Here is a 20757-nt window from a genome sequence, read left to right as displayed (position 1 = left end):
AGCTTAATTAACTGATAAACTACTAGGTATAAAAAAACTGTTTCAAAAATAAAGGATTTATACACAAAACAAATAGCTTTTCTATATCCTAGCAATAATTAAACAAATGTAATAAAGCAATTCTGATTTTGAGCAGGATGCAGTAGGTCCAGCAGGTCAATACCATACAGTAAGTAAACAAAATCAGATAATTACAAAAATCGTACTTTTAAAGCCATAGGAGAACTACAAAGTAAAATTACAGAAATGGGAAAGCATTTCTGAGTTAAACTAACATTTCTAGTTTTTCCCATCTACCCATCAACCCATTCCTACTGGGAGTATTTGCTGATTTGGATCAAAGGGCTGACTATCAGCTTTTCTATGTTCAGAGTCTCTACTGGGAAAAAAATAAACCAGAAAGCTTTGAGGCATTTAAAAATTAGATACTTAATACATTCAAAGACATGGCTGTTTTTTCTCCTTAAAACAATGAGATTGCAGTGCTATAAAACAAGACAGCAAACTTACTAAAGACAGAGTAAAATCTTTGCACTCTCTTAGTAAACCGAAGACCCTCTAGGGAAGTAAGCCTGACCACAGAACAATGCCAGTTTCCCCTTCAAGATATTTGCCAGTTTTTGAGGCTTATATTGGTTAGGCTGCAGGCAAGAAAGCTAGGCTGGGACCTAAGACTATCAGAGCTAAATCTCCTACTGTCATTCAGCGATAAAAGGATGTAAACCCACTATTCTCAACCCAGCTCTAACCCAAATCAGTTTCTGATTGTCAGAGTGAACTGATCAGTTTCTCATACTTTCTGCCTCTCATTAGGAAGGGAAACATTCTATGATGAGTGATAAATCATCTATAAACAATATGGTTTCTTAATGTATAAAATAAATTTATAATAATTATTTGGCATGCAAGAAAACAACTCAGTATTAAGACAAAACAAAACAAAACAAAACAAAACAAAACAAAAACCAAGATGAAAAATCCCACAACAGATGCACAGGGAGTATGCTGCCAAGAACTTTAAACCATAATTAATATATTCAAGAAAATAGAAGAAAGTTTAAAAAAATAGATGAAATGATGGGAAATTTCAACAGAAAATTAGAATCTATAAAAAAATTACATGGACACATTATTAGCACATAAAATTACAATGACCTGGAACTCAGATCTAAATGGTAGGTTTATCAGGATTAAAGACTGTAAACACAGGTCAAAAGGAAAAATGGTGTAGAATACAAGAATATTAAAGACAAACAAAAAAAGTTACAAACCGATGTAGAGAAAGTAGAAAGAATGAACAAACAGAACAGGACAAACCATTTATGTGAGACATATGTTCAAAAGGTCTAGTATCTGTATAATCAAAACCCAAAAAGAGAAGACAGAATGGGAAGAAGCAATAGTCAAAAACAATGTTTAAAAATCTCCTCCAATTACTATGAGAAATGGTAAAAGGGAATGATTAGTATTAAAAAACATAACAGGTGCATGTTGTAATCACCAGAAAAACCCAGCCAGAAATCCAAGAAACTCCCACAACAAACCACACTCAAACTATATATAAATAACAAATTGATAAAAGGAAAAAGAATAATACAAGCCACTCTATTAATCTAAAGGAAAACAAAAAAAGGAGAGGAGACAGAAACTAATGAGCCAAATAAGAAACAATAAAAACTGTATTAATAATTATGATAAATGTAAATGGCCTAAATGCTATGTGAAAAACTAGTGTTTCAGAAAAAAGGTTCAAAAATGTTTATGAGACATTTGTATTTTAAGTATAATAACAAGAAAGGACAAAAACATATGATAAAAAAAGAAATGTCATGCAAACATCAACCAAAGTATAGTGGTTGTAGCAATATTATATCAAACCAAGTAGACGATAAGGCAACAAATGTTAGATGAAGAATATTTTGTATTGATAAGATAATCAATTCAATAAGCAAATATAAAAATATTTTATAAACAACCAGTAACATAGCTATAAAAATATAAGGCAGAATTTGATAGAATTAAAAGGAGAAATAGACAAGTCTCTATCATAGTTATTTATATACAGCACTAAATCCAACCCTGCAGAAGGCACAGACTTTTTCAAGTGCAAATGTAACAAATTACCAAAATAGGCAATCCATGGACCATAAAGCTGCTGCCTGAGAGTCTTGCTTCCACTCAGCCTGAAAGAGGTGGTAAATAAGATTCTTCTTCTTGGAACAATGAGAGGCCTTTAGTGACCTTCAAAAACGAGGACTTATCAAAAATAAATCAGCCTATTTAGACAATCACAAAGGTTCAACAGATAACTAAAAACAAGTGCAAGGGTGAATGAAACATTCATATTCTACATTCTAAGGAGTTTTAAGACAACTCCTTCAAGATTGAGGGGAGGTAGCTGTTTTGCCCAATACATAGAAGCAAACAGAGAGTTAAGCAAAATGAAGAGACAGAGAAACATTTTCCAATTGTGAAAACAGGATAATACCTCAAAAAAGGCCTTAATGTTATAGAGGTGAATTATCTGATAAATCAAAATAATAGTCATAAATGTGCTCACTGAACTCTCAGGAGAAGAATGGAAGAACACAGTGAAAACTTTATAGAAAATTTAAGAAAGTATCAAACAGAGGACACAGAACTAAAGAATATAATAACTGAATTGAAAAATACACTAGAAGACTTCAACAGTTGACTTGATGAAATGAAGACTGGATCAGTGAGCTGGAAAACAAAGCATTAGCACTCATCCAGACAAAGAAGCAAATAGAAAAGAGAATTTTATAAAATGAAGATAACTTAAGAGACTGATACAACAATATTAAGTGGAGTAACATTTGTGAAGGAGAAGAGGTGGGGGGGGGGAGTGTAGAAAATTGATTTTAGGAAATAGTTGCCATAATCTTCTCTAATGTAGAGAGGGAAACAGACATCCATGTCCAGGAAGCCCAGAGAGTTTTAAAAAAAATATATGGACCCAAAGAGATCCACATCAAGACACATTATAGTTAAAATATAAAAGTTAAAAATAAAGAGAAAATCTTAAAAACAGCAAGAGAAAAGCAACTTGTTAAATACAGGGGAAACCCAAAAAAGCTATCAGCAGATTTCTCTGGCAAAACTTTGAGGTCAGAAGAAAGTGGCATGACATATTTGAAGTCTTAAAAAGAGAAATTCAACTAAGAAAACCCTACCTGACAATATTATTATTCAGAATTGAAGGAGAGCTAAAGAATTTTTCAGATAAGCAAAAGCTAAAGATGTTCATCACCAATAAACTGGCCTTATATGAAATGTTAAAAGGAATTTTTTAAACAGAAAAAAATGGCATTAAATAATAACAAAAAAACTAATGCAAGTAAAAATGTCACCAGAAAAGATAACTAGATAGTAAAGATAGCAGATAAGTCACTTATGAAGCTACTATGAAAGGTAAAAAACAAAAGTAACAAAATTAAACTAAAATAATTAGTTAAGGGTTACATAAAAATAAAACAGATAAAGTGTCACATCCAAAACATAAAACTTTGGGAGAAGTTGTAAAAATGTAGTTTTGGAATGTGTTCAAATTTAACTTGCTATCAAACTAAATAGATAGTTCTGTACATAGAATGTTATATGTGAACTCCACAGTAACCACAAACCACAGTAACCACAGTAACCTCACAAACCACAAAGGAAAAATTTATAGTAAATATACAAAAGATAATATAAAAGAAATCTAAACATTACACTAAAGAAAGACAACATCCCATAAAAGAGAAGAAACAGAGAGGAATTACAAAAACAGCCAGAAAACAATGAATAAAATGGCAGTAAGTATATATCTATCAATAATTACTTTAAATGTAAATGGACTAAATGCTTCGATCAAAAGATATAGTGACTAAATGGACAAAAAAACAAAAACAAAAACAAAAAACAAGACTCATCTACATACTTCCTATAAGAGACTCATTTTGGCAGTAAAGACATATACTGACTGAAAGTGAAGGGATGGAAAAAGATATTCCATGAAATACAAATGCAAATAGCATAGCTATACTCATATCAAACAAAACAGATTTTAAAGCAAAGACAGTAATAAAAGACAAGGAAGGGCATTACATAATGATAATGCAGAAGGAAGATATAACATTATAAATATTAAACACCCAACATTGGAGCACCAAAATAATACAGCTATTATTAGCAGGCCTAAAGGGGGAAATTGACAGCAATACAATAATATTAGGGGACTTTTAATACCCTACTTACATGAAAAGATAAACCATCCAGACAGAAAATCATAAGGAAGAATCAGCCTTTAACAAAATATTAGAGCAGATGGACTTAATAGTTATATACAGAACTTGCCTTCCAAAAGTAGCAAATACACATTCTTCTCAAGTGCACATAGAACATTCTATTCTCCAGGATAGTCCATATGTTAGGCCATAAGACAAGTCTCAGTAAGTTCAAGAAGACTGAAAACATATAAAGCATCTTTTCCTACCACAATTATGTGAAACTAGAAATCAATTACAAGAAGGAAATTAGAAAAAAATCACCAATACATAAGTAACATACTACTGAACAACCACTGGGTCATCAAAGAAATATAAGGAAGTAAACACACACACACACACACAGACACACAAGCAAACCTTGAGAAAAATGAAAACAAAACAAAACGAAATCTAAAACAAAAGAAATCTAAAATCAAAATTTGTTGCATACAGCAAAAGCAGTTGAGACATTCATAGCAATCCAAGCCTACTTGAGGAAACAAGAAAAATATCAAACAATCTAAATTTAACACATAAAAGAATTAGGAAAAAAACAAACCAAGCTTAATGGTAGTATAAGAAAGGATATAATAAATAACAGAATGAAATAAAGACTAAAAAGACAAAAGAAAAGATCAAAGAAAAGTTGTTCTTTGAAAAAATAAAACTGATAAAACTTTCAACTAGATTTATCCAGAAAAAAAGAGAGTAGGCTCAAGTAAACCAGAAATGAAGAGAAGTTATAACTTATACCAGAGTCATAAGAGATAACTATGAACAATTACATGCCAACAAATTGAACCTAGAAAAAAAAAGATAAATTCCTAGATATATACTATCATATAAGACTGAATCAGGAATAGAAAATATAAATAAAGTAATCACAAGTAAGGAGACTGAATCAGTAATCAAAAACATCCCCTAAGGTAAAAGTTAAAGACCCAAAGGCTTCACTGGTAAACTCTATCAAACATTCAAAAATGATTTAATAGCTATCGTTCTTAAAACTCCTCCAAAAAGCTGAACAGGAAGATATGCTTTCATACTCATTTTACAAAGCCAGTATAACTCTGACACCAAAACAAGGGCACTGCAAAAATATAAAAACTATAATCCAATATCCTTGGTAGAGATGTAAAAATCTTGAACAAAATATTAGTAAACTGAATTCAGAAATACATTAAAAAGATCATATATCACGATCAAAGTGATATAATTCCAGGGATGCAAAAATGATTCAACATTCACAAATTAATCAACATTATATCCATTAACAAAATGGAAGAAAAAAATCATAAAATCATTTCAATAGATGCACAAAAAGTATTTGACAAAATACAATCTCCACTTATGATAAAAACCATCAACAAAGTGGGCATAGAGGGAATGTATCTCAACATAATAAAGGCTATATATGTCACATCCATAGCAAATGTCATACTCAATAGTGAAAAGCTGCAAGTTTTTTTATCTAAGATCAAGAATAAGACAAGGATGTCAACTCTCCCTGGTTTTATTCAACATATTAAAAGTTGTAGCCACAGCAATTAGGTAAGAAAAGAAATAAAAGGTAGAAATTGAAAAGGAAGAAGCAGAACTATCACTACTTGCAGATGACATACTACATACAGAAACCCTAAATACTGCGCCAAAAATTATTATGCAAAAATATGACAAATTTATACACACTAATAAAGAATTATTCTGAAAAAGAAATCAAGAAACAATCCACTTTGGGCACCTGAGTGGCTCAGTGATTGAATGTCTGCCTTTGGCTCAGGGCATGATCCCAGGGGTCTTGGGATCAAGTCCTGCATCAGGCTCCCCACAGGGAACCTGCTTCTCCCTCTGCTTGTGTCTCTGCCTCTCTCCATCTCTCATGAATAAATAAAATCTTAAAAAAAAGAGAAACAATCACCTTTACAATTTCATTCAAAAGAATAAAATAGCTAGGAAAAAATTTAACCAAAGAGGTAAAAGACCTTTAAGCTAAAAAATATCAGAAACTGGTGAAAAAAATTGAAGAAGGCACAAAAATGGAAAAAAAAAAAAAAACCATTCCATATGCATGGACTGAACAAATATTGTTAAAATGTCAGTACTAACCAAAGCAATTTACATTTAATGCAATCCCTATAAAATAACATCAGCATTTTTCACAGAACTAGAACAAATAATCCTAAAATTTGTATGGAACCACAAAAGACCTCTAATAGCCAAAGCAATCTTGAAAAAGAAAAGAAAAGCTAGAAGCATCACAATTCAAGGCTTTGAGTTATATTATAAAGCTGTGGTGATCAAGACAGTATGGTATTGGCATAAAAACAGACACACAGATCAATGGGAACAGAAGACCTAGAAATGGACTAATAACTGTATGGTCAACCAATCTTCAACAAAGCAGGAAAGAATATCCAATGGAGAAAAGGCAATCTCTTCAACAAATGCTGTTGGAAAAACTAGACAGCAACATGCAAAAGAATGAAACTGGACCACTTTCTTACACCATATATAAAAATAAATTCAAAATGGATGAAAGACCTAAATGTGAGACAGGAATCTATCAAAATCCAGAGGAGAACACAGAAATAAACTCTTTGATACCAACTGTAGCAACTTCTTACTAGATGTGTCTCCTGAAGCAAAGGAAACAAAAGCAAAAATGAACTACTGGGACTTCATCAAGACCAAAACCTTCTGCACAGTGAAGGAAACAATCAATAAAACTTAAAGGCTACCTATGGAGTGGCAGAAGATATTTGCAAATGAATATCTGATAAAGGGTTAGTGTCTAAAATCTATAAAGAACTTATCAAACTCAACATCCAAAAACCAAACAATCTAGGTAAGAAGTGGGCAGAAGACATGAAGAGACATTTTTCTAAAGAAGACATCCAGATGGCTAACAGACATATGAAAAGATCTCAACATTGCTCATCATCAGGGAAATAAATACAAATCAAAACTACACTATCACTTCACACCACTCAGAATGGCTAAAATTGAGTTAATTTTTCTATCAGGTATGAGATTTAGGTTGAGGTTCCCTTTTTTTGGTTATGGATATCCAATTGTTCCAACATCATCTGTTGAAAAGGTTCACTGAATTGCTTTTATAGCTTCATTAAAAATCTATTGAACATATCTAAATCTACTTATGGGTTGTCTACTTTGTTTCATGTGTCTGTCTTTCTGCCAATACTACACTGTCTTTACTGTAAACCTTATCATTGGATAGAGATCATTGGATTGTCTTTCCACTTTTTCTTTTTAAAAATTGCATTAACTGTTCTAGAACCTAGATTTTTTCATATAATTTTAGAAAAAAATTATATAATTGTATGTCTACAAAAAACTGGTTAGGTTTTTGACTGGAATTGCATAAACCTATATATCAATATGAGAAGAATGGACATCTTTGGTGTTCATGAACATAGCATATCTGTCCATTTCTTTAGCATTTTGTAGTTGTTAGCATACAGATTACCTCGTGTGTTCTTAAGTGTACATTGATTTCTTCAGCATTTTGTAGTTGTCAGCATACAGATTACCACATGTGTGTTCTTAAGTGTACACCTAAGTTTTTAACTTTCTTTGGAGTGATGGTAAATAATATTGTTTTAAATTTCAGTTTCCAACTAGTGTGAGCATATAAAAATGCAATTAGAGTTTCTGTGTGTGCATGTGATCTTATATTCCCCAAATTAACTCACTTAACTTAGTAGTTGTAGGAATTTTTCTGTAGATATTTTTTTCCATGTAGACAATCACATAATCTGCAAATAGGGAGTTTTGTTTCTTACTTGCCAAATTTTGTGCCTATATATATGTATAAATATATATATTTGCCTTATTTGCTACTTAGAACTTCTAGTAATAAGTTGAAAATGAGTAGTGAAAGCAGATAACCTTGTTTGGCTTCTGTTCTTTGGAGGAGAGTATTAATTTTTTTTTCTCACCATTAAGTATGTTGTTAGCAATAAGTTTTTTGTAGATGCTCTTTATTAAGTTCAGGAAGTTTCCCTTTATTCCTAGTTTGCTGGAAGTTTTTACCATGAATGCATTTTAATTTTGTCAAACATGTTTACTGCAGTTGATATAATCATATACTCTTTCTTTAGCTTGTTGATATGGTGGATTAGACTGATTGCTTTCCCATGTTGGATACGTTTTGCATACCTCAAATAAATCCCATTTGGTAGTGGTGTATAATTTTTTTTAAGCCTTGTTGGATTTAATTTGGTAATATTTGTAGATTTTAAGTTCATGGTAAATAGAGGTCTGTAGTTTTTTTTTTTTTTTTGTACTATGTTTTCCTGATTTTGTTATCAGAGTAATACTAGCCTCATAAAATAAGGTGGGTAGTATTTCTTCCCTTTCTATTTTCTGGGAAAGACTGCCTAAAATTGATGTCAATTCTTCTTTAATGTTGGCAGAGCTCTCCAGTGAAACCATCTGGGGCTGCAGATTTGTTTATTAAGAGGTTTTTCATTATAAATTTAGTTTCTGTAATGTTTATAAGACTATGCACATTGTCTATTTGATCTTGATTAATTTTGGTAGTTTGGGGGTTTCGAGCAAGTGGTCCATTTCTGGTAAGTTGTTCAACTTATGAGTATAAAGTTTTTATAGTATTTTCTAATTATCTACTTAATTGATGGAAGATTTGTAGTTGTAGTCTTTGTTCAATCCTGGTTGGTATCAGTGATTTTATCTTTTCTCCTTTATCTTTGTTAGTCTAGTGTGTATCAATTTTATTGGGTCTTTAAGAGTCAGCTTTTTTTCCATCATTTTTCCCCATTGTTTTACTCTTTTCAATTCCATTGATACTAATTCTTGAGAATTACTGTCTTCTTGCTTTGACAATATTTGGCTCATCTTTTTCTAGTTTCTTGAGACAGCAGCATGGATTACTGACTAGAACTTCCCTCTTCTCAAGAAATTAATGTTTTCACACTATATCTCTTTTTCTAACTTTTTACTTTCAAACTACCTATGTCATTATTTTTGAAATGAGTTTCTTGAAAATAACATATATTGAATCATTTCTAAAAATCCATTATGTCAATCTGTCTTTTTCACTGGTATATTTGAATTATTTATATATTTAAGGGAATTACTGACATTTTAGGGTTTAAATGTGTCATTTTATTATTTGTCTCAGTGTCTTGTTTCTCATTGCTTATTGGGGATTACTTGAACAAATCTTAGGATTCCATCTTAATTTACAGTGTTTTTGAGTATATCGTTTTTTTTTTTTTTAAGATTTTATTTATTTATTCATGAGAGACACACACAGAGAGAGAGGCAGAGACACAGGCAGAGGGAGAAGCAGACTCCATGCAGGGGGCCCGATGTGGAACTCAATCCCGGCACTCCAGGATCACACCCTGAGCCAGAGGCAGATGCTCAACTGCTGAGCCACCCAGGCGTCCCTCTTTTTAAATCTTAATTAAGTTTTCTCATTTCCTTTCCAATTCTTTTTAGAGAATTTATTTATTCTTACAGGGTAGGTTTTCTCGTGGCAAATTCTTTAAGTTTTCTTTTGTCTGAATGTGTCCTTATTTCTTTTTCATTTCTGAAGAATAATTTCGCTGGATTTGGGCTTCATGATTGACAGTTCTTTATTTCAGCACTTGAAAAACTTGTTCCACTTCCTTCTGGCACAACTGTTTTCCACCACCGTCCCCTAATCAGTCATTTATATTGGTGATTGTACTTTTTAGTTCTGTAATTAACATTTTGTTCCTTTTTGTAATTTCTATTTTCTTCATTTGTTTCAAGAAAATTAGTAATTGCTTGTTGAAGCATTTTTATGATAACTGCTTTGGAATCTTTGTCAGATAATTCTAACATCTGATTCATCTTTGTGTTGGTGTCTGTTGCCTTTTTTGTTTTGTTTTGTTTTTCACTGAAGTTGTGGTTTTCTCTGTTCTTGGTATGATGATTTTTTACTGTACCCAGGGCATTTTGGACATTATGAAATTCTAGATCATATTTAATCATCATCTTTTTTTTTTTTTTTTAGCAGCTGTCCCTTTGTTGTGGTATAGTATGAGGGCCATATAAATATCTATATTCAGTTTCTTGCTGGGTCCCACTGACACCACTCTGGCAAAATTGAGGCATGGATTCATACTACTTCATTAAAGACAATAGGGAAGAAGTTTAGGTCCTCTCTCGGCCCTGCTGAAACGTTTCTGGCAAAAGTGGGGCATCACCTTGCTCCACATTATTGATAGTATGGGGTAGATGTTCAGCTGCCTGCTGCGCCCTGCTGACACCAAGAGGGGAAGCACTAGGTTAACTTTTACTGAGGATGAAAAATCAATTATCCCCATCTCATTCAGTCTTATTGATACAGACCGGGATGGAGTCACATCTCCCTTACAGGCCTCAGAGACACATGAAATGGAAGGTAAAGGAGAGTGGTGAGTAGCTCCACCTTGCACTGTCTCTTTAGTGTAACTGCTGCTTGGAGGGGGTGGAGACTCAGCTCATTACTGGACTCTATTAAGAATATCCTGCTATAGGAAGCAAAACACAGCCTATTTCCCCTGGGCTGTAGAAGATCAACTACTCACTTTGCCCCATCTACAATATCCTAGCAGGGAAATCAGAGCCCTGTCTACTCTATGGGAGTGTGGGAGACCAACAGCTCCTGGCTCAGCCCTGCCAATGAACACTATCAGGGGAAGGATTCAAAGCTTTGCCATCTGCTTCTGGGGATAGCAGGGGTGAGGTGGAAGATCAGCTTTCTGCGTGGCTCTGCTAAAACTCTGGGGAAGCTAAGTAGCCCATTGGTGTCTGGCTAGAGTAAGGTGTGTTTTGCCAAAGGCTTTTGTCCTGTTAGTCCTGGGTCCTTTGAATTTAAGGGACAGGCTCTCCTAGGTGTTTGTGTTTTGTTTTGTCTGTACTTGTTGGTGTTTCCAAGTTAGAGGCTTCATCAGTGTCCTGTTCAGATTAAACAGGAGGCAAAAAGGAAACCCAGCTAACTCTGCTGTGTCATTCCTCAAGTCCTGAAGTCCTTAGAAAGTCTGATTTCTTCTTCCTACCCTCAAGAGTCTTTCTATGCTTGTTTATTTTGTAATATCCAGGGATTTTTAGTTATAAAAGAAAAGATTTGGGAAGAATAGAGCTACTGTATTTTAGCTAGAACCAAGTCTCCTCAGTAGGAATACTTTTGAAACTTGATAAACTTACTGTAATACTATCTGGAGTAATTAATACACAAGCCAACAGTATAAAAAAAAAAACCCACAAACATTTCCTATTATGTTAAAGAAGCACTATAACTAAAGCAATATGGTGCTGGCAGTGGAATAAATGGATTGATAAAACAAAAGTTCAGGAAAAGACAGGCTTATGTATGTGTAAATGTGTGTCAAAACATGAAAATTTAGAATATGATAAATGAGGCAATTGAAACCAGTGGAGGACAAGATATTTTTTTCAATAAATTGGGCTGGGAAAATAAAGGTACATTTGAAAAATATTTTGTAGGTTTAGTCATCCCATATATAAAAATAAACTTATACCAATATAAATTGCGGATAAAGAATTAATATTTAAATATTTCTACTTAAAATAAACATACCCAACGTAATAGTATACCTGGCTAACTATCTTGGAAAACAGTTTGATTTCATACAGAAAAGTTGAAAATACACATTACTGAAAACTCAGGGATTCCATTCCTCAGTATATACCTCAAAGAAACTCTCACACAAGATACTTTTATAAGAATTTTATAACATCATTTTTCATAATAGCTCTAAATGGAAACAAGGTGAATGTCCATCATGTGTATGATGTCTAAGTAATTTGAGGCACAATGGAGTATTTTACAGCAAAAACAAACAAAAAAACAAAAAAAGAACAAAAACAACCTCCTCAAAAAACCTTAGCTATAGACAACAATATGAATAAATTTCACAGTGTCAAACCAAAGTAAGGCATAAGAGAATGCATACACTGTGATTCAATTCATATTAAATTCAAATTTTTTTTAAAAATTTATTTATGATAGTCACAGAGAGAGAGAGAGAGAGGCAGAGACACAGGCAGAGGGAGAAGCAGGCTCCATGCACCGGGAGCCCGATGTGGGATTCGATCCCGGGTCTCCAGGATCGCGCCCTGGGCCAAAGGCAGGCGCCAAACCGCTGCGCCACCCAGGGATCCCAATTCATATTAAATTCAAAGAGAAACACAAATAAATGTTAATATTTAGGGATGTGTATAAAAGTAAAACTAAATAAAAGTAATGGAAATTAATAAAAACTCAGGCAATAGTCATGACTGGGCCAGGAATGTATTTGCATTTATCCCTTAAGCTTTTGGCCAAGCATCCACTATGTGGTGATTTATTGTAATCAATCAATAAATGCTTAGTTCCAACTATGTATGAACTAAATAATAATTTCTAGTGCTAGAAATATTGTGAAGATTATCATACTTTGTAAAAACTGAATTATGTTTTATTAATCAATCATATTTTAATAATAAAAATAAACATGAATATTTACATGTGGTATATTGTGGATGTATTTCAAATTTGAACTCAATTGTATTACTTAGATAATTTAAAATTACTGTTATTTATCAAGTAAAATGAACAGTACAACCATATGTTTCACATTTCCTCCAATCAAAACAAGATACCTGATTTTAGTTGAAAATGCTAATGGTGCCATCAAATAAATGTTGATAAAGTATTTTATAACAGGTTTTCTTCCAACACATTTGAAACAAGAATCAATTTCATATTTTTTATGCCTCTAGCTTCAAACTCTCTGAAGCTATTTTAGATATACCACCAGAAATCCATTTTAAAAATCAAAGTAATGTCACCCTGTCATCCATGAATCATTTTTTTTGAAGGAATCTCCTGAGGGATAAATATTCTAACTCTAGAATTTCAAAAAACACAATGAAAAAATTACTTCTTTAGAGAAAAGACACTATAAAAAAATAGGCAGTGTTTCTGATAATTAAACTAATAAAAAATATATGAATCCTTTGGTTCTTGAATGGGTCAACAATTTTGGTTCACTGTCATTACCTTATATAGATTTTTAAGGTGATTTCATTAACAGGATGGCCTCAAGTAATTCTTTTTTTTTTTTAAATTTATTTATGATAGTCACACACAGAGAGAGAGAGGCAGAGACACAGGCAGAGGGAGAAGCAGGCTCCATGCACCGGGAGCCCGACATGGGATTCGATCCCAGGTCTCCAGGATTGTGCCCTGGGCCAAAGGCAGGCGCTAAACCGCTGTGCCACCCAGGGATCCCTCAAATAATTCTTAGATAAGGACAAATCTCAATATCAATTGAAAGATAAAATTATCTGTCTTCTGAGGTTCAGGCTGATATCACCAATGACTTAATGGGTATTTAGTTATCTGAGAGGGATCTCAAATTTAGTAAGTACAAAACTTACCCTCTTTCTTCTCAAACTTATTCTTTCTACTTCCTCTTTAAGTTAATAGCAACACAACCTGCTTTGGACCTAAGGTTTCTCCCAAAGTATTTTATGAATTTATATCAAGTTGGAATGAGTCTTTTGATAATCCTGCTTTTTTTTTTTAATGCTAGAATGTAATTATTGGATTAATTACTGATATTGGCTATATACATGTGACATATTGGCACTAATAGTACATTACATGATAGACTAATGATATTAACTGATTTTAAAATACTGTGAGAAAATGAACAATTACTGATGAAGATTTGAACTTCTTGAACTTGATTTTAGAAAGTTTGATTAAATCAAGCTTAATCATTTGTTCAGATCTTTACATGTCACGGTTAACAAGTTAATAACTCAATATTGTTATCCTTGACTATTGCTATCCATTTGTTAAATTTTATTTATATAATATATGGTAAGTTTAGTTTTTATTGGATTGTAAATTGCTCTTAGAGGAGGGCCACATGATATACCAGAAGAAAGTCCATAGGATTAAGTAAAATGTTAAAAACAGAAGAATGCAGATGATTTAATTTTTCAAGAATAAGGTCAAGTTTTCATTTAATGTACTATAAATTTTAACTTGCAATTAGCTACTGTGTTTTCAGTGGAATCAAGAAATATTCTCTGGAAACTGGTATTATTTATAATTATTGAAAACTTACAGGGAAAATAAAACAACTTAGAAAGATAATCCATTTTGCATAGTAAATGATAATGTACAGTGTTTCTTAAGTAGAGTTTCAATGAATTTCACATAAAAGAGTTCCTTTTAGATCCTCCAAATATTTTTCATACATATGCATTGATAATAGTAATTGAAATCTGATGAGGGTTATCTTATATTTTTAAATTCAAATAAGATAACTGTGAATTAAATGATGTCCCAACACATCCAAAGATTCAATAGTATAAAGAAAAAGCAATCCTTTCCCCACCTACCCGGCATGATACTAAGTCTTCTTAGAGATGAAAAATGGCATACTATACCTTGATTTCTTCTATTTCATCTGGTACTATCTTGTATGCTGATATAGTCCCACCCAACCTGAAATTAGGAAAAGAAAATATTCTCAAAACTGGCAATAGTGTATAAAAATATATGGACTATTTCTACCCTTAGGCATCAGACTGCCACCATTAATTGTCCATTGCCCACCCCAAGAACCGGGAATAAAAATGAACTTTTCATGCTTAAATTTTCCATATATTACTTAAAAAGAGTTTTTTGATGACTACTAAAAGAGGAAACATAAAATTATATTTTTAGCTGTAAACTTCTCTTATTGATACTTTTTTAATAATGCTACTACTTTTGCTGATGGACTCTGTCACAACTAAGATGTAGCAAGAACTAATAGCAGACATGTTATTTCCTTTTTTGGTTTGTTTTTAATTAACAGAATTTACTTTTTAGAGCAGTTGTGACTTTATGAAAATTGAGTAGAAAATAAAGAGATTTACTTCCCAGATGCCCCACCAAGTTTCCTTGTTATTAACATCTCATCTTAGTGTTATACACGAGTCACAATTGATGAATCGATAATCATTTTGTTTCTTTTTAAAATTAATTTAAACAAGGAGTCAGAGAAATGTGTGTGTATGTCCATATTTGTCCAAGGAAAACAGCTGAATGTTTAAGGGTTACAATTTAGTCCCTAAAATACGATCTTTGCCTTAAAGCAGTGAGGTTACTGCCATGTTCACCTGTTTGAAATTGTGTTGTATTTGGTTTTTTTTGTTTTTTTTAAAGAAAGTCACTAAGATTTATATGTAACACTTATCATCTGCCAGGTATGTCATACATTATCTAATTTAATTCTTATAACTCTTGCCATTGTAAAGATGAGGATAATGAGACACAGAATGATTCAGTAATTTTCACAACGAAGGAAGTAATTGAGATGAACATTAAGTGTAAAATATATACCAAATTTAAAGTATTTAGTATAAAAAAGGTTAATTTAAGAATACTGAATACATCCTAATAATATAGTGGATATATTGAGTTAAATTATATTTTTAAAATTAAAAAAAATTTTTTAAATAACTTAATCCAGACAAATGAATTTTATTAAAAACTCTACATTTAAACCCTTTAATATTACAATTATCCTTGCTAATGGAAAAAGTATTCAAACCTTGATTTGAGAAGTACTTCCTAGATTTAAAGTGCCATGTTTAAATGCTGAAACATTAATGACATTTAACTTAATTCATATTATACAACATATATAAATGATATACTAAATAAGAACATAGTAAGATAAATAACAAGACAAGATGTTATCAAAATGAAAAATTATGTAACTACCCATAAAAGGTTTGAAGCATGCACTTAAAAAGTGTTTGCACTAGTCAATTATTAAAGTTTTAAGTTAAAAGTTGAGATTGTTGGAATATCAATAAAGAAATTAGAGAAAGAGCTATTGAAAACTCAAGGACAACTTACAGTCTTACAAATAATGAGTTATACATTTTATTCTCTGAGTTTATGTTATGTAATAGATACAGCCCAGAAAATGAGAATGCAAAGAAATCATAGTCTTACATAGAAAGAAGCAAACTGAGTAAACAAATGTAATATGATGCACTTAGGTGTCACAATAGAACTAGCCAGAAGTTGAAAGTTTGAAATTATTTCAAAATAAAGTTTTTAAGAAGTATCTATCATTATCAAGTAGACTGGTAATAGTATAAGCAGTCTACAACAACTATTAAGTAAATGCCATAGATTACAGAAATAGTTTAGATTTGTTAGTACAATAATGATTCAAAGATGCAATGGTGATAATGGTTGACTCGTGGAAGAAAAAATAAAAACAAAGTTGCTATTATAAACTTCAATTTTATTTCAATAAAAAAAATCATTTTCTCTGGAATAATGTAGACTACCAGTGCTACATGTATTGCTTTTGCTGAAATCCCAACATAGGGAAGGTAGGCTTCTAGATTAGTATCCCTACATTAACTTCAGATCAATCACAATGATTTTAACTATTAAAAAGGCATGTAAATGGAGGAGGAGTTAAGATGACAGAGGAGGGGCCCCTCGGTGACTCAGCTGGTTATAGTATAGGGTCTCTCTCAGCTCAGGTCGTGATATCAGGGGGAGCCCCCCAATGCACAGAGCTCCCTGCTTCTGGCGAGCTTGATTCTCCCTCTCCCTTTGCCCTTTCCTGCCACCTGTGCTCACTTTTGCAGCGCTCTCTCACCCTCTCTCTCTCTCTCATATGTGTGTGCTGTCTCTCCCTCTCAATAAATAAAATCTTGAAAAAAAAAAAGGACCCTAAAGTTGACTTGTTCCTAGAAAGCAACCACATAATTATCAAATTATTCTGAACACCTGAGAAATCAATAGGTGGAGTAGGGCAGTAGGGAACCCTAAAGTTGACTTGTTCCTAGAAAACCACAGTTATCAAATCATTCTGAACACCTGAGAAATCAATAGGTATGAGAAAACAAGTGCTGCAAGTCTACGAGTAGATACGTACTACCATTTGGAAGGTAGGAAATGAGACTTGGATCAGGTATGATATAGCTGAGGAGAAAGCAGCAGGGAGGGAACCTACTTAAGGAGGCTACTGCAAAGTATTACAAGCAGCAGAGTGCAGAATCAGAACTTTTTTTTTTTTAATTTTATTTATTTATGATAGTCACACAGAGAGAGAGAGAGAGGCAGAGACATAGGCAGAGGGAGAAGCAGGCTCCATGCACCGGGAGCCCGTCGTGGGATTCGATCCTGGGTCTCTAGGATCGCGCCCTGGGCCAAAGGCAGGCGCTAAACCGCTGTGCCACCCAGGGATCCCCAGAATCAGAACTTTTAGAAGGCTTCTACGATACCATACAAAGGGGCCTGGCTTAAAGGTGCTCAAGTGGTGAAATCCCAGGTATGAGGGCATGGTCTCATGGGTTAAAAGAATGGGTGGTGCCTAAGTGTGGCACTGTTCCCAGGCACAAGACCATGGAAGCAGGCTGAGGACAGGGAGTACAGGTGCCAGTCTGGCTAGTGTGGCCATAAACTGTCAACCACTGTGTGGTTGTGCAAACACTTTCCTGGGACTAGTGGGGCAAACGGCAGAGGCCTGGCAAGACATTCCTTGGGAGGAACGTGCGGGTTCTCACCACAGGAGTCCCTAAAATTTGGTTGGAGTTTTGGAACTCAGTTGCATGCCTGAGATAAGAACACTCATGCACAGGCAGGGTGAACACAGAATTCTGAAGGAAACCAAGAAGACAGGAGTGATTGACTGGTCTCTGTGAGGAAGCACTGAAGGGTGGGTGATGGGAATTTTCATCTTCAGGGCTAAAGAGCAGAGCAGGAGCCATATTCATCCTGCCCATCAGCGCTGAGAGCCTTCAGGGAGCAAAACAGCACAACCTACTGGAGTCCAGAGCTGCTTACATGAACCCATGCCTCCCTGCACCATTATGGCACATTTCCATGAGGGCATGTCCACCTGAGAATCAGCATAACACACCCTTCCTCCAGATAACCAGCACAAACAACTCACTCACAGCAAGTTTACTGATCACAGAGGGCCACAAAGCTTTAGCTTGAGGGAAAAATAGTATCTAGCATTCACTGTTTTTTTATTGTTTAGTCTTTATTATTATTTTCAGTTTTTTTTCAATATTTCTAATTTTTTATAATTCATAAGTATGTTTATTCTTTGTTTCCTTGCATATATATACATATATATATATGTATATATGTCTAAACTGAATTTAAAACGATTATAAAGATATCAGCTGGGCTTAAAAAAACCATAGAAGACACTAGAGAACCCCATACCATAAGAAAGAACTAAAATTTAGGCAAGCTGAAATAAAAAATGCTATCATTAAAATGCAGTGCCAAGTGGAGACCATAAAAACAAGGACAAATGATTCAGAAGAGTGAGTCCGTGATATGTAAGTTAAACTTTTAAAGAAAGATGAAGCTGAAAAAGAAAGAAAAATATGTATTACATATATAACAATAAGCAATGTATCTGAAAAAAAATTAAGATCAGCAGTCATAAGACTACTACCTGGACCTGAAAAAAAGGTTAAACGACCCCAGAGAAACCCTTGCTGGAGAGATAAAAGACCTAAAACCTAGTCAGGCTAAAAATAAAAAGAATAAAAAAATAAAAAAGGTATAACTGACAAGCAAAACAAATAGGATATAATCACTATGAGGATTGAAGAAGCAGAGGAGAGGATAGGTGATATAGAAGGTAAAATTATGGAAAACAATAAAGCTGAGAAGAAGAGGGAACGAAAACTATTAGAAACTATTAGTTGAAGAAGGTAGATTCAGGGAACTCCGTGAAGCCATAAAGCAAAATAACATCCATATCATAGAAGTTCCAGAAGAGAAGAAAAGTAGGAAAAAGGAGCAGAAGGTATATCTGAACAAACTGTAGCTGAGAACTTCTCTAATCTGGGGAAGGAAACAGGCATTCAAGTGCAAGAGACACAGAGAACTCCCCTCAAAATCAACCAAAATAGGTCAACACCATGACACAGCATAGTGAAATTTGCAAAATACAAAGATAAAGAGAGAATTCTAAAAGCAGCTCGGGAGAAAAGGTTCTTAACCTACAACAGTAGACACATAAGGCTGGCAGCAGACCTGTCCACAGAGACCTGGCAGCCAGAAGGGACTGGCATGATATATTCAATGTGCTAAGCAGGAAAAATATGCAGCCAAGAATACCTTACCCAGCACGGCTGTCATTCACAATAGAAGGAGAGATAAAGAGTTTCCAAGACAAACAAAAACTGAAGGGCTTCGTAAATACTAAACCAGCCCTGCAAGAAATATTAAAGGGGACCTGTTGAGTGGAAAGAGAGACCTAAAGTAACAAAGACCAGAAAGGAACAGAGACAATCTACAGGAACAGCAACTCCACAGGTAATACAATGGCACTAAATTCATGTCTTTCAACAATTACTCTGAATGTAAATGGACTAAGAGCTCCGATCAAAAGACACAGGGTATCACAATGGATACAAAAACAAGACCCACTGATATGCTGCTCACAAGAGACTCATTTTATACCCAAAGACACCTCCAGATTGAAAGTGAGGGGGTAGAAAACCATTCATCATGCTGATGGACATCAAAAGAAAGCTGGAGTGGCCATCTTTCTATGAGACAAAGTCGATTTTAAACAGACTGCAATAAGAGCTGAAGACAGACACTGTATCATAATAAAGGGGTCTATCCCAACAGGAAGATGTAACAGTTGCAACTATTTATGTCCCTAACTTGGGAACAGCCAAATCTACAAATCAATTAATAACTAAGTAAACTTAAAAAACTCATTGACAATAATACAATAATAGTAGGGGACTTTTAATACCCCACTCAGAGCAGTGAACAGATCATCTAAGCAGCAGATCAACAAGGAAACAAGAGCTTTGAATGACACACTAAATCACACTAAATCACATGGAATTCACAGATACATACAGAGCATCTTATCCGACGGCAGCAGAATACACATCATCTTCAAGTGCACATGGAACATCCTCCAGAATAGATCACATACTGGGTCACAAATCAGGCCTCAACAAGCACAGGAAGATTGAGATCATACCATGCATATTTTCAGACCACAATGCTATGAAACTTGAAGTCAACCACAAGAAAAAATTTGGAAGGACCACAAATACATGGAGGTTAAGGAACATCCTATTAAAGAATGAATGGGTCAACCGGGAAATTAAAGAGGATTTTAAAAAATACATGGAAGCAAATGGAAATGAAAACACAACAGTCTAAAACATTTGGGATGCAGCCAAGGTGGTCCTAAGAGGGAAGTATTTAGCATTACAGGCCTTCCTCAAGAAACAAGTCTCAAATACACAACCTAACCTTACACCTAAAGGAGCTAGAAAAAAAAAAAAAAAAACAGCAAATAAAGCCTAAATCCAGCAAGAGAAGAAATAAAGATTAGAGTAGAAATCAATGATATAGAAATAAAAAGAAAGATAGTAGAACAGATCAATGAAACTAGGAGCT

General features: G+C 33.7%; 1 protein-coding gene across 14 annotated transcripts in view; it reads right to left on the bottom strand.

Annotated features, from left to right (window-relative positions):
• GPHN (gephyrin) overlaps nucleotides 1-20757 on the bottom strand; it is a 634768-nt gene that overhangs the window by 331533 nt on the left and 282478 nt on the right. For all 14 annotated transcript variants that reach the window (XM_025444205.3, XM_025444210.3, XM_025444207.3 and 11 more), the window contains exon 3: nucleotides 14733-14790. In XM_025444205.3, the coding sequence (XP_025299990.1) occupies nucleotides 14733-14790 (58 nt within the window). The remainder of the gene's footprint in view (nucleotides 1-14732; nucleotides 14791-20757) is intronic.

This window comes from Canis lupus, chromosome 8 (assembly GCF_003254725.2).
Source record: "Canis lupus dingo isolate Sandy chromosome 8, ASM325472v2, whole genome shotgun sequence".
NCBI classification, from domain to species: domain Eukaryota; kingdom Metazoa; phylum Chordata; class Mammalia; order Carnivora; family Canidae; genus Canis; species Canis lupus.
The sequence above is the reverse complement of the archived record's forward strand: the minus strand, read 5'-3'. Positions and strand labels throughout refer to the sequence as shown.